The sequence below is a fragment of the Phacochoerus africanus genome, chromosome 6, assembly GCF_016906955.1.
Source record: "Phacochoerus africanus isolate WHEZ1 chromosome 6, ROS_Pafr_v1, whole genome shotgun sequence".
Lineage (NCBI taxonomy): Eukaryota > Metazoa > Chordata > Mammalia > Artiodactyla > Suidae > Phacochoerus > Phacochoerus africanus.
This window is the reverse complement of record NC_062549.1, coordinates 81,992,969-82,007,032: the sequence shown is the minus strand read 5'-3', so window position 1 is coordinate 82,007,032 and position 14,064 is coordinate 81,992,969. Positions and strand designations below refer to the sequence as shown.

The 14,064-nt window shown below is 33.4% G+C and overlaps 1 protein-coding gene across 1 annotated transcript in view; it reads right to left on the bottom strand.

Moving 5' to 3' along the window:
- Positions 1 to 14,064, bottom strand: part of NME7 (NME/NM23 family member 7) — a 262,781-nt gene that overhangs the window by 133,797 nt on the left and 114,920 nt on the right. The window contains 2 exon segments of the mRNA XM_047783988.1: positions 13,262 to 13,299; positions 13,302 to 13,329. Coding sequence (XP_047639944.1) covers positions 13,262 to 13,299; positions 13,302 to 13,329 — 66 coding nt within the window.

Below are 14,064 nucleotides of genomic sequence, written 5' to 3'. Positions count from 1 at the left end.
GCACCACTATTCCACTACACTCAAAATGTTAAAATTATCTTTGACTTCTCTACCTGTACCCTACATGCCAAGCAGTTTTCACTTTTTGTCCACTTTTCCTGCAAAAAGTTATTTTAGATATGTTCCTTTATCTCCATTCCTACTACAACCACTTTTAATTTAATGCTCTACCATTTGCCACATTCACTATTTGAAATTATCTTCTAGTACATCTTCCTTTCAAAAGGCCCTCTCCCCTTGAACAGAGTAATATCAAATGAACAGTTCTACAGGCATGAATTGCAAAGTGTTTCTCCCAAAGAAACTTATCAAAATCATAATGAGTTCCAGCAATGAGGAATAACAGGGACCAGATTTATTCTCTCACATCTAGAAACAATATATATGAGACAATATATATTTTCTTTTTTTTTTTGTTTTGTCTTTTTGCTATTTCTTGGGCCGCTTCCGCGGCAAGTGGAGGTTCCCAGGCTAGGGGTCCAATCGGAGCTGTAGCCACCGGCCTATGCCAGAGCCACAGCAGCGCAGGATCCGAGCCACGTCTGCAACCTACACCACAGCTCATGGCAATGCCGGATCGTTAACTCACTGAGCAATGGCAGGGACCGAACCCGCAACCTCATGGTTCCTAGTCGGATTTGTTAACCACTGCGCCGAGACGGGAACTCCTGAAACAATATATATTTTAAGTGTTTTCAGACACTGAATGATAGCACAGAACTATGACCCATGAGATGAAGAAAACAAATGGGGTAAGCTGTATGACTGCCCCATCTTACTGTCTGAAGGCTTCCAGAGTAGGACAGGTGGAGGAAACACGACTGAGCCCCACAATCTCAATGAGAAGAACAGACAAAGACTATGGAGGCCAATGAGGCTAGAATTTGCAGGGTAGAACACTAGACAAGTTGGGAGAGCCACAGGAGAGTAAGGTACAGGGATCTGCAGAGAAGTTCACTTGAGTCTCTGACTAAGAGTCTGTGTAGGTGTAGAAGACACTACCCAAGGCTGAGAAAAAGAACTACCAAAAGCAGTAAATGAAACAATTCACAGTAATGCTCTGTACCCATCCTATCAAAGCTTATAAGCAAGTTGTGAAAGGGTCAAATTAATCCCATGTAACTTGATTGAGTGCCAGAGCAAAGTCAAACATTCTTCAAAGGAATAAAAAAAAATACCATGTAACACTGTGAGTTTCACAACATCTAGCATATAATAAAAACTACAAGGCATGCCAAGAAATAGGAAAATATGAGCTATCCCCAAGAGAAACTCAATAAGCAGACACAACCCAGTAATGACAGAAATGATGAATGTAATTACATAAGAATTTTGAAATAGACACTATAAATAGGTTTTATATGCTCAAATTACATAAGGAAACATAGACATGTTGCACAGAAAAGGAGAGATATTAAGAAGACCCAAATAGATCTCCTAGAGATGAAAATGACATCTGGATCTAAAAACACATTAGAGAGGATGAATAGGATAAGCTCTTGTAGAAAAGCAGTAAATCTGAAGACTTGCAAGAGAATCTACTATAAAGCAAGCATGGAGAGAAAGAAGATTGAATTAAAAATATATGAATTATGGGACAATGTCCAGCTGTGTAACTAGAGCCCCAAAAGAAGAGTGAAAAAAATATATATTTCAAGAATTGCTAAAAAGTTTTCAAATTTGGTGAAACCCATAAACCCACGGATTTGACAAAATCCAAGGAGGATAAATGCAAAGAAAAATACAATAGGGCATACCATAATCAAACTGGCTATAAACAAGAAAAACTACAAACATACATTAAGGTAGGAAATTATCTTTTCGCAAAAATGATATAAAACAATAACCATGAGAGGAGGAGAATACAAGTGCAAGATATTTGAAATGCATTTGAAATTAAGAGATCAGCAACTTTAAACAAACATGTATATATTGCTATACCTAAACCTCATAGTAACTATAATTGAAAAACCTATAACAGATACGCACGTGAAAAAGAAAAAGGAATCTAAATACAACACTAAAGACAGTCATCAAATCACAAGAGAACAAAAGAGGAGAGGGAGAAGAAAAGCGTGCAAAAATAAATTCAAAAAAATTAACAAAGTGGCAATAAGAACATACATATTAATAATTACCTTAAATGTAAACAGATTAAATTCTCCAACCAAAATACACAGACTGGCTGAATGGATACAAAAACAAGACTCATGTATATGCTATCTACAAGAGACACATTGCAGATCGAGAGATACAGACTGACAAAGAATGAAAAAACGTATTTAATGCAAATGAAAATCAAAAGATAAAGATACCACCTAAATAATCAAAGTATTATCCAAAAAGAAGATATAACCATGTAAATATGTATGCACCCATTAGAGGTGCACCTCAATATATAAGGCAAATGTTTACAGACATAGAGACATAAAACGAGAGTTCCTCAATAATAGTGGGGACTGTAACACCCCACTTACACCAATAGACAGATCATCCAGAGAGAAAAATCAATAAGGAATCACAGGTCTTAAATGATGCAATAGACCAGATGGACTTAATATTTACAGAGCGTTCCAACTCCACATGGAACATTCACCAGGGTAGATCATATGCTGGACCACACAGAAAGCCTTCGTAAATCGAGAAAATTAAAATCGTATCAAGAATCTTTTCTGATCACAATATGAGAGTAGAAATCAACTACAAGAAGAAAACTGAAAAACACCAATATGTGGAGGCTAAACAATATACTACTAAACAACCAATGGATCACTAAAGAAATCAAAGAGGAAATCAGAATACCTAGAGACAAATGAAAATGAAAATATAACTATGTAAAACATATGGGATGCAGCAAAAGAATTTCTAAGAGAGAAGTTTATAGCAATACGATCTTAACTCTCTTAACTCGGGAAATAAGAAAAATCTCAAATAAACAAGCTAACTTTACACCTAAAACAACTAGAGAAAGGAGAACAAACAAAACCCAAAATTAGTAGAAGGAAAGAAATCAAAGATCAGAGCAAAAATAAATGAAATAGACAAAGAAAACAACAGAAAAGATCAACAAAACTAAAAGAAAAATGAACAGAATTGATAAACCTTTAGCCAGACTCATCAAGGAAAAAAAAAGGGAGGGGGGGAAGAGGGCCCAAGTCATAAAAATGGGAAATGCAAATGGAAAAGTTATAATAAAAACCAAAGAAATACAAAGGACCATAAGATACTACTACAGGCAACTATATGCCAATGAAATGGGCAACTTAGAAGAAATGGATAAATTCTTACAAAGGTATAATCTCCCAATATTGAATCCAGAAGAAACAGAAAATATGAACAGATGAAGGACTGAAAATGAATCTGTGATTTAAAAACTCCCCTCCAAAAAAAGTCCAGGACCAGATGGCTTCACAGCAAATTCTATCAAACAATTAGAGAAGAGTTAACACCCATTCTTCTGAACATCTTCCAAAAAACTGCAAATAAAGGAATATTTCCAAACTCATTCCATGGGGCCACCATTACCCTGGTACCAAAACCAGACAAAGACACCCATAAAAAAAAATTATAGGCCAATAATACTGATGAACATAGACTCAAAAATCCTCAACAAAATACTAGCAAACCAAATCCAACAATACATTCAAGGGTCATACAGCATGATCAAGTGGGATGTATCCCAGGGATGCAAGGATTTTTCACTATCCACAAATCAATCAGTATGATAGACCACATCAACAAATCAAAGAATTAAAAACATATAATTATCTCAATGCAGAAGAAGCTTTTGATAAAATTCGACATCTATGATAAAAACACTCCAGAAAGTAGACAAAGAAAAGAACCCACCTCAACATAATAAAGGCCATATATGAAAAACTCATAACTAACATCACAGCCAACAGTAAAAAGCTGAAAGATCTTGTTCCTCTAAGATCAGGAACAAGACAAGGGTGTCCACTCTCACTACTTTTATTCAACATTGTTTTGGAAGTCCTAGCCACAGGAATCAAGAGATGAAAAAGAAATAAAAGGATCCAAACTAGAAAAGAAGTAAAACTGTCACTGTTTGCAGATAATGTAATACTATATGTAGAAATCCTAAAGATGCTACCAGAACATTACTAAAGCTCATCATCTAATTTGGAAAAATTTCAACATACAAAATCAAAACAGAAATCATTTCTATACACTAACAACAAAAAGGGTCAGGAGAAGAAATTAAGGAAACAATCCCATTTACCATCACATCAAAAGGAGTAAAATACTTAGGATAAACTTTCCTAAGGAGGCAAAAGAACTGTACTCTGAAAATTTTAAGTTGGTGATAAAAGAAATCAAAGATAACACAAGGAAAAATATACCATGTTCTTGGATTGGAAAGATCAATGCTGTCAAAGTGATTATACCACCCAAGGTATACAGATTCAATGCAATCCCTATCAAATTACCAATGGCATTTTTCATAGAAGTAAAACAAAATTTTCTTTAATTTGTATAGAAATATGAAAAACTACAAATAGCCAAAGTAATCTTGAGAAAAAAAAACGAAGCTGGAGGAATCAGGTTCCCTGACTTTCAACTATACTACAAAGCTATAGTCATCAAAACAGTATGATACTGACACAAAGACAGAAATATAGATCAACAGAACAGGGTCGAAAGCTCAGAAATAAATCCATGCATCTGTGGTCAATTAATCTACAACAAAGTGGCAAGAATATACAATGGAGAAAAGACAATCTCTTCAATAATTGGTACTGGGAAAATTGAACTTCTATATGTAAAAGAATGAAATTAGAAATTAGCTAACACCATACACAAAAACAAACCCAAAATGGATTAAAAACCTAAATGTAAGACTGGAATCTCTAAACTTCTAGAGGAAAAAATAGCCAAACTCTTTGACATAAAATCATAGAGATATCTTTCTGGATCCATCTCCTTGAGTAATGGAAATAAAAACAAAAACAAATAAATGGGAACTAAACTTAAAAGCTTTTGCACAGCAAAGCAAACCATAAACAAATTGAAAAGACAATCCACAGAACAGAAGAAAATATATGTAAACAAAGTGACCAACAAGGGATTAAACTCCAAAATACAACTCATGCAGCTCAATATCAACAACAACAACAACAAAACAAAGACAGTGGCTAAAAAACACATGAAAATATGTTCAACATCACTAATTATTAGATAAATGCAAATCAAAACTGCAAGGAGGTGTCACCTCACTCCAGTCAGAATGGCCATCATCAAAAAGTCAACAAATAATAAATGCTAGGAAGGATGTGAAGAAAAGGGAACCCACCTACAAAGTTGGTGGGGAATTTAAATCGGTACAGCCCCTAGGGAGAACAGTATGGAGGTTCCTTGAAAAAAAAAAAACAACTAAAAATAGAGCTACCATATAGTCCTGCATTCCCACTCCTGGCATATATCCAGAGAAAACCATAATTCAAAGAGATACATGCACCTCAGTGTTCACAGCAGCACTATTCACAATAGCCAAGACATGGAAGCAAACTAAATATCCATCATCAGATGAGTGGATAAAGAAAATGTGACACATATATATACACACACACAATGCAATATTACTTACCCATAAATAAGAATGAAATAATGCCATTTGCAGCAACATGATGCACGCAGACTATCATACTAAATGAAGTCAGCCATATAAAGACAAAATATATGATATCCCTTGCATGTAAAATCTAAAAAAAAGATGCAAATGAAAGATGCAACAGAAAGAGATTCACAGGCATAAAAAAACAAACTTATGTTTACCAAAGGGGAAAGAGGGGTGGGGGATGGATAAAATAGGAATTTTGAATTCACAGATACATACTACTACATAAAAAAAGAGATAACCAAGAAAAATCTACTGTACATCACAGGGAATAATTTCTAATAATCTATAAGGGAAAAGAATCTGAGAAAGAGAAAAAATATATATATAATCTGCATTGCAGTGCTGTACACCTGAAACTAACATGACATTGTATATCAACTATAATTCAATTAAAAAAAAGAAAAAAGAAAAGAAACAGCCAAAAAAAAGAAGAAAAAAATAACCTAACAGCAGAACAAAGATAAAAACAGTAACAACAAAATCTGTCTACCTTCAATTCTGTAAACAAACAAGAAAATATTTGGAAAACATTTTCCAAATGAATGAAAAATCAAGACTTTTCAGAGTATACATCATTCACTTCCTTGGTTAAATTTATTCCTAGGTATTTATTACTTTTGATTCAATTTTAAGTGGGGATTTTTTCTCTCTCTTTCTGCTAGTTCATTATTAATGTATAAGAAAGCAACAAATTTCTATATATTAATCTTGTATCCTGCTACTTTACAGAATTATTTTGTTAATTTTAATAATTTTTTAGTGGAGACCTTGGGGTTTTCTACCCTAAAGTCATCTTCCTACAGTGACAGTTTTGCTTCTTCCCTTCCAATTTGGATGTCTTTTATTTCTTTTTCTTGTCTGACTGCTGTGACTAAGACTTCCAATACTAGGTTAAATACAAGTAGGGAGAGTGGCTATCCTTTTCTTAGAAATGAAAGACCTATACTGTGAAAACTATAAAATACTGATGAAGAGACTTGAAGGCGGCATATAGAAATAGAAAGATATCCTGAAAAGCAATCTGCAGATTTAATGCAATCTTTATCAAAATATCAATGACACTTTTCACAGAACTAGAACATATAATCCTAAAATTTATATGGAACCACAAAGGACCCAGAATTGCCAAAGTAATCTTGAGGAAAAAAAGAAGAAAGCTGGAGATATCATGTTCTCTGATTTCATATTATACTATGAAGCTACAGTAGTCAGAAATGCATGGTACTGGCATAAAAATAGACACATAGATCATGGGACCAGAATAGTGAGCCCAGAATAAACCTACACACTATGGTCGGTTAATCTACAACACAGGAGGCTAGAATACACAATGGAGAAAATACAGTCTCAATAGGGAGTGCTGGTAAAATTGAATAGCTATATGTAAAAGAATGAAATTAAACTATTTCCTCACACCATATACAAAAAAGTACTCACAATGGATTAAAGACCCAAATGTTAGACTTGAAACCAAAAAATTCCTAGAAGAAAACATAGGTAGAATCCTAACATAAATCATAGCAATATTTTTTTGGATCTCTCTCTCCTAAGGCAAAAGAAATATAAACAAAAATAAACAAATGAGACCTATTAAACTTAAAAGCTTTTATACAGCAAAGGAAACCATCGACAAATCGAAAAGACAACCTATTGAATGGGAGGAAATGTTTGCATATAATATGTCTGATAAGGGGTTAATATCCAAAAATAAATAAAAAGCTCATACGACACAATATCAAAAAGAAACCCCAATTTAAAAAATGGGCAGAAGAACTGAATAAATGTTTTTTTTTCAAAGAAGACATATAGATGGCCAATTGGCAGACAAAAAGATACTCAACATGGTTAATTACTAGAGAATGAAAATAAAAACCACAGCAAGCTACTACCTCACAGCTGCTTAAATGACTATCATCAAAAAGTCTTTAAGGAAACAAATGTTGGCAATGATGTGGAGGAAAGGGAACCCTGGTACACTGCTGGTGGGGATGTAAATTCATGCAGCCACTATGGAAAACCGTATGGAAGTTTCTCAAAAAACTAAAAATAAAACTATCATATTATCCAGCAATTCCACTGCTGGGTATATATCTGAAGAAAATGAAAACAGTAATTCAAAAATATACATGCATCCCAATAGCAGTATTATTTTTTGATATCCAAAATATGGAAACATCCTAAGTGTTCAACAACAGAGGAATGAATAAAGATGATGTGGTATATACATATAACAGAATACTTATTCAGTCATAAAAAAGAATGGAATTCTGCCATTTGTAACAATGTGGATGGACCTATGCTCAGTGAAGTAAGTTGGACAAAGAAAAAAGTATATTATCACTTGCATGTGTAATCTAAAAAAATAAAATAAATATACAGAGAAAAATAGAAACAGACTACAGACAGAACAAACTAATGGTTACCAGTGGGGAGAGGGAACAGGGGATGGGCAAGATAGGATTATGGATTAAGAGACACAAAACACCATGTATAAAATAAGCAACAAGTGTATATTGTTCAATACAAGGAAATACAGTCATTATTTTGTAATAACTTTAAATGGAGTATAATCTATAAAAATGTCAAATAACATGCTGTATACCTGAAACTAATATAAATCAGTGATCTTTCAACTCAGAAAAAAAGAGTTTCAAACAAAATCTAAGAGAATTCACCACCACCAACTCTATACTAAGGAAACATAAAGGAAGTTCTTCAGACAGAAGAAAAATAATGCCAGACGAATATATGGATCTACCCAGAACAACAGTAAACACCTGACAAATATAAAACATATTTAACAGAAACTAAAAAATAATATAATCAAGCAAAAATATTTAAAATGTACTATAGGGTTTATTATATATATATATATATATATATATATATATATATATGTAAAATGTTGGATAATAGCACAAAGAATAAGAGGGGTGATACAGAAATATACTGTTTTTGGGTTCTTAACCCAATACGTGACGCGGTGGAATGAAAAACTGGTCAAAGAAGAGTGCCTCTCATAGTGCCTGAAACATTCAATGAATGGAACACTTTCGGCAGAAGTGAAAATAAATATAAAGACCTAGAGGAAGACATATGATTGGGGTATATGAAGATCAGTGAAGGGGATGAATGAGACCACAGGAAAGCAGTTAAGAGATGAGGCCAGACCCTGCAGGTAACCAGAATCCATTTTAGAGATTTTGGAGGGTTAATATACACAATGCCAAAATAAAATAAAGGTAATTTATTACAGAACAATATTTAAATGTTAATCTGAACCCAGTCATCATGCCTACAAGAAATGCCAGAAGTGAAAAAAAGAAGACTTTATAATTAATGTGGTGCACAGAACTCTACTCCTTAGAATCTCTAAATGTATGCGACTGAAGTCACTTCACTATTTCACAAAGGTCATGGGAAATTGATTTTTATGGATAATTATGTTGAGTTGGGTTTTCTGTCTCATGATATTAAAGCACTGCCTACACATAAATGTCAAGAGCTAAGTTGTCAGTAGGGACAGAAGAAGGCACACACCTGTCATCCAAATAGAGAAGAGTAAATTTTGTCCCTTTTTCTCTCATTTGTCTCTTTCAGTGTTAATAACAAATATCATTAAAATTATAAACATAGAAGGCAGTACAAAATGCACAAAATGGAAAGAAAAAATGAAAAAAGTACTCCATCAAAAGCATAAAGTGTTCCTTAAAAATTGGACTCAGAATTCACAAGTCACTAACTAAAAACTGCCAAAAAAAAAAAAAAACCCACTTGTCTTTAATAGCCCTTTGACTACCATCCTTAAGTAGTTGCAATATGACATCTGACTTGTTATCTATCCTCACCAGAACATAAGCTCCATGAATGCAGATAATGTGCTTTTTCATTCATTTCTGTCTCCCTGGTATCCACACGCTGTCTGGCCCATAGTAGATACTCAAAATATGTGTGGTAGAAAATTGGATCATGATAAAGCTACGAGATAGGAATCATTACATTTTTATAACTGCAAAGGATTGACACAGAATCTAACGAATTATGTTATCTACAATAACAGTAATAATAACAATAATAGCTAATATTTACTGAGTACTCTCAGTAGTGAAACCACTTTACATGATTTATTTCACTTAATCACCACAACAACCTCATAAAGTAATAGCAGTATTTCCATTTTCTATATGGGTAAACCATGGCTTAAAGAAGGTAAATAACTTCTATGGTCAAAACTGGTGGGTTTGAGATTGGAACCTAGCATCTGACTCCACAGCAAAACAAAAAAATCAGGAAAATGAGTCGGGAGCTGTAAGCTGGTTGCAGTGAGTTTTGTGAGATATTAAAATTCTATTATTTTAAACAAATAGTGTGGGAAAATCTAGAACTAGAGTAGAATTAAAAAATATCTGATACAACAGTGTCAGTGATGCTGTACTATTTCACACTACAAATTCCACACTACAAACTCTACACCCTTATACTAAGATATCTTTAAGTTTAGAATCACAAAAATGGATGGAACCACTAATAATATCTTACATATCTTATTTATTTTATTAATAAGAATCAGAAGACAAAAACAGTAAAGTGTTGTGCTAAACGAGTAAGAATCAGATGACCCGTTTTTGTCCCTTTAGACTATATTGCCTCATAAGAGTATATTTACAGGTACAACTTTAAGAATTACATAAAGCTCCAAAATTAAGAATCATCTAGTGTGCAGCATTTAAAAACTGACCTCTTCCTTGAACCTAAAACTAGAGTCCTGAATATAAACTTTCATGAGAAATAGGAGACTTTTTTTTTTTTTTTTTGGTATTTTTAGGGCTGCACCCTGTGGCATATGAAGGTTCCTAGGCCAGAGGCCAAATCAGAGCTGTAGCTGCTGGCCTGCACCACAGTCACAGCAATGCAGGTTCCAAGCCACACCTGTGACCTACACCACAGCTCATGGCAACATGGGATCCTTAACTCTCTAAGTGAGGCCAGCGATCATACCTACTTCCTCATGGATTCTAGTCAGATTCAATTCTTCTGAGCCACGCAGGAACGCCAAGAAATAATAGACTTATCAGGAAACACAAAAGACATTGGCAAGTGAGACCCAGGATTTGCTATCTGAATCTTACTACCCCAAATTACCCAGGGAACGGTATCATAATCATATGCATTTGTAGTACATGAGTACAGACCATCGCACAACTTGCTTTGAATGAAAGAGAGTCATGAATGGGGAAAAAAAAACTTTAAAAGGATCAGAGTTTATATACCATTCATAAGAATGTTATTTACCTCTATTAAATATTATGAGGATAAAAACATTCTTACTCACATTTGTGGAAAATTTAAGGAAACAGATTTTTACATTTTTTTTAACTTTTTTTTTACTTAAGGGCCATACCTGCAGCATATGGAAGTTCCCAGGCTAGGAGTGAATTGGATCTGCAGTGCCAGTCTATGCCACAGCCACAGCAACGTGGGATCTAAGCCACATGTGTGACCTACACGGCTCATGGCAACGTCAAATCCTTAACCCACTGAGCGAACCCCCAACCTCAGGGACACTAGGTCGGGTTCATTACCACTGAGCCACAATGCGAACTCCTGGAAACCTCTTTTCCTAACCTAAATAAAATTGTATAGCATATAAACGCAGTAACATCTCATAAAGACACCTAGATACTGATATATTCTGGTTAATATATACAATGCATTCTCCCATTAACAGACTGGTACAAACCAACAATATGAAATATTTGTTTTAAATCAAAAAGTCATTTTAATATAATAAAATTATAACCATTACTAAAAATGGAATAAAAATAATAACCATTACTAAAAATTACTCACAATACTAATTATTACTCTGAAATAATCTTTTTTTTTCTCCTAAACAGTCCCTCTGTTCTTTCTCCTAAGCAGGTTCTTTAGTTACTATTACAAGATTTAAATAGTAATTACAGAAGATGTCCTACTGATGCCCTTCGTTTCTTTAAAGGAAGAAAGTACATCAACACCAATCTTTCTGGGCTATCCTGACATTAAAGATATTTCCTCTGTCATTCAAATTCTTGATTTCTTAGGTGAAATGACATACCCACCCAAAATGTTTTTATTTTTACCTTCAGAATCCCAAGATCAAAAAATCCTAAAAGTAACTGTATATATTTAAAAACTGCATGTATAGTATTTTTAAAGCACAATATAGAAGACGTTAAAAGTCAGGAATATAATGATGTACACATGAAGCTTATATAATGTTATAAAGCAATGTTACCTAAAAAAAGAAAAAAAAATGAGGCTTTCTTTAAGCTGTTTTCCAAAGGGAAATACAGCCCACCCACATTTCCAAAGGGCAACATGTACATAAAATATCAGTGCCCCAAATTACTATTTGTTACCAAATTCAACACTACCTGATATTGTATGAGAGTGTAACTGAGGATCAAGGCTACTGTGAAATATGTTGCCATGAACCTCTTTATCTTATATACAATAAAACTATAATAAGATGTGCATTAACAAAGGTAGTTGCTTTTAATCTTATTTTTAAAAAATCAATTGAACACATAAAAAAGAAAATGTATAGAAGAAAGATTTAAGAAATGGAAAACAGTTGTCACTAGTTGAAGAAATGATACTAAGAACACATTTGAAAATTTCCTCTTTAATAAAAGATCTAACTCTAAAATGAAGAAGCTGATAAGATGAAAATTTCATAAGCTACATCAAAAGAAAAAACACACTAGTTCCTCTAAAGAAGGGTGGAACACTACCAGTATGCTGAATGCAAAATACAGTATTCCATTATTAGCCTTTAGTACGTAATGCTAAATAAGACAAAGGTCAGTTCTTGGACCAGGGCCTTTTTTCTTTTTTAAAGTAGTTTGAAAGGAAAGGGCATAGAGAAGTGAAGAAGAGGAGAACCAGGTCTCATTCTCATAACAGTGAACTTTATGCAAAAAGAAAAGCCAAAATCCTCCATAAAACAACATAGGTGATGGATGGGGCAGGCCACCAGCACAAATGTATCTAAGATATTGATAAAAGGAGGCTAACTCTGATTAAATATCTATTATGTGTTATTTTAAGGAACAATATTTGGCTTATTTGAATATAGTATTATTTTCAAGAACATATTTCATTGCCCTCTGATTAACTCCATTTAAGTCCTATTGTTTCTTCAGCCACAGTTACATTTTCAGATGATTCCATCTGCATTTGTGTCACTAAAGTATACATTAGGTTTTGCTATGAAGTTAAGAACTATTTGCTTTCAACTTTCTGAAGTGTTTTTGACAATCTTCCATCCTAAGAATATTATAATATTCATAGATAATATCTATATATCTATTTATTATTCATTGATAATTACAAAGTGTTCTTTGGATTCATGTATATTTTTATTTCATAATGAAATAGTACCATATTTTTAAAGCTAACCCAGTGGATCTGAGAGAAAAGAATGCCTCAGTCACTGGTATGATCATTTGGTAATTGAGAGAATCATGGATACTTTAAGAAATACTTTCATGATTACAAATTATACTGAGATCTATAAGTTCTGAAATACACAAGTTGTTTTCAGCAGTAATGCTTTACATTTACTTTGATACTTACATTATATTCAGACACTACTCCTTTATAAACTTCATAAACTCTTCAACATTAACTCGATCCATGTTGAACTATATTTAGAAAAACAAACAAAAAAAACATAGCCAACAAAGGAAAACAGAATGAGACATACTTAGCACTCAATATTTATGATCTCTTAGATATACTTTACTTTAAATGTAAACCTTGAACAAATTACTATTTGAAGAAAAAGTGTTATTAAAGGTCAGCTCATCAATGAAAAAAAGTATTTTTATCAAAAATAGTATTTATAACATTATTTAGCACTCATGTATCAAGCATTACTCCAGGTCTTGTCCGTGAATCATCTCATTTAATTGTAACAACAACGTAAGTAGTGTTAACAACCCCAATTTACAGATGAGGTGAAGACCCAGAGGGGTTATGTCACCTTCACTAGCTGGCCTTCCATCTCAAGCATCTGACTGTGCTCTTAACCATTACACTCCACCTTGTTGAATAAAACCTTGTTCTCAGTACAAAAAGAAGACATATACAATGCAATGTTGTTTATTGATAGACTAATGGCAACAGAAAGAAATTTAACTAAGGAAAAGTACTTCAAATTTTGTAGAGGGGGCTGGAAATAATACTCTTTTTTCCTCCCAAGCATTCAGAAAAATCTCTAGTTAGTCTGGTTCATAATAAAGCACTTACACAAGTCATGTGGAAATTCTACTACTTTTCAAAAAGAATTGTCAGAGTATGCTAATAAGATAAACCTACAAGGACTCATTCTTATCCAAGCTGGATTCAAACCGAGAAATAAAATTTCATTATGCTCT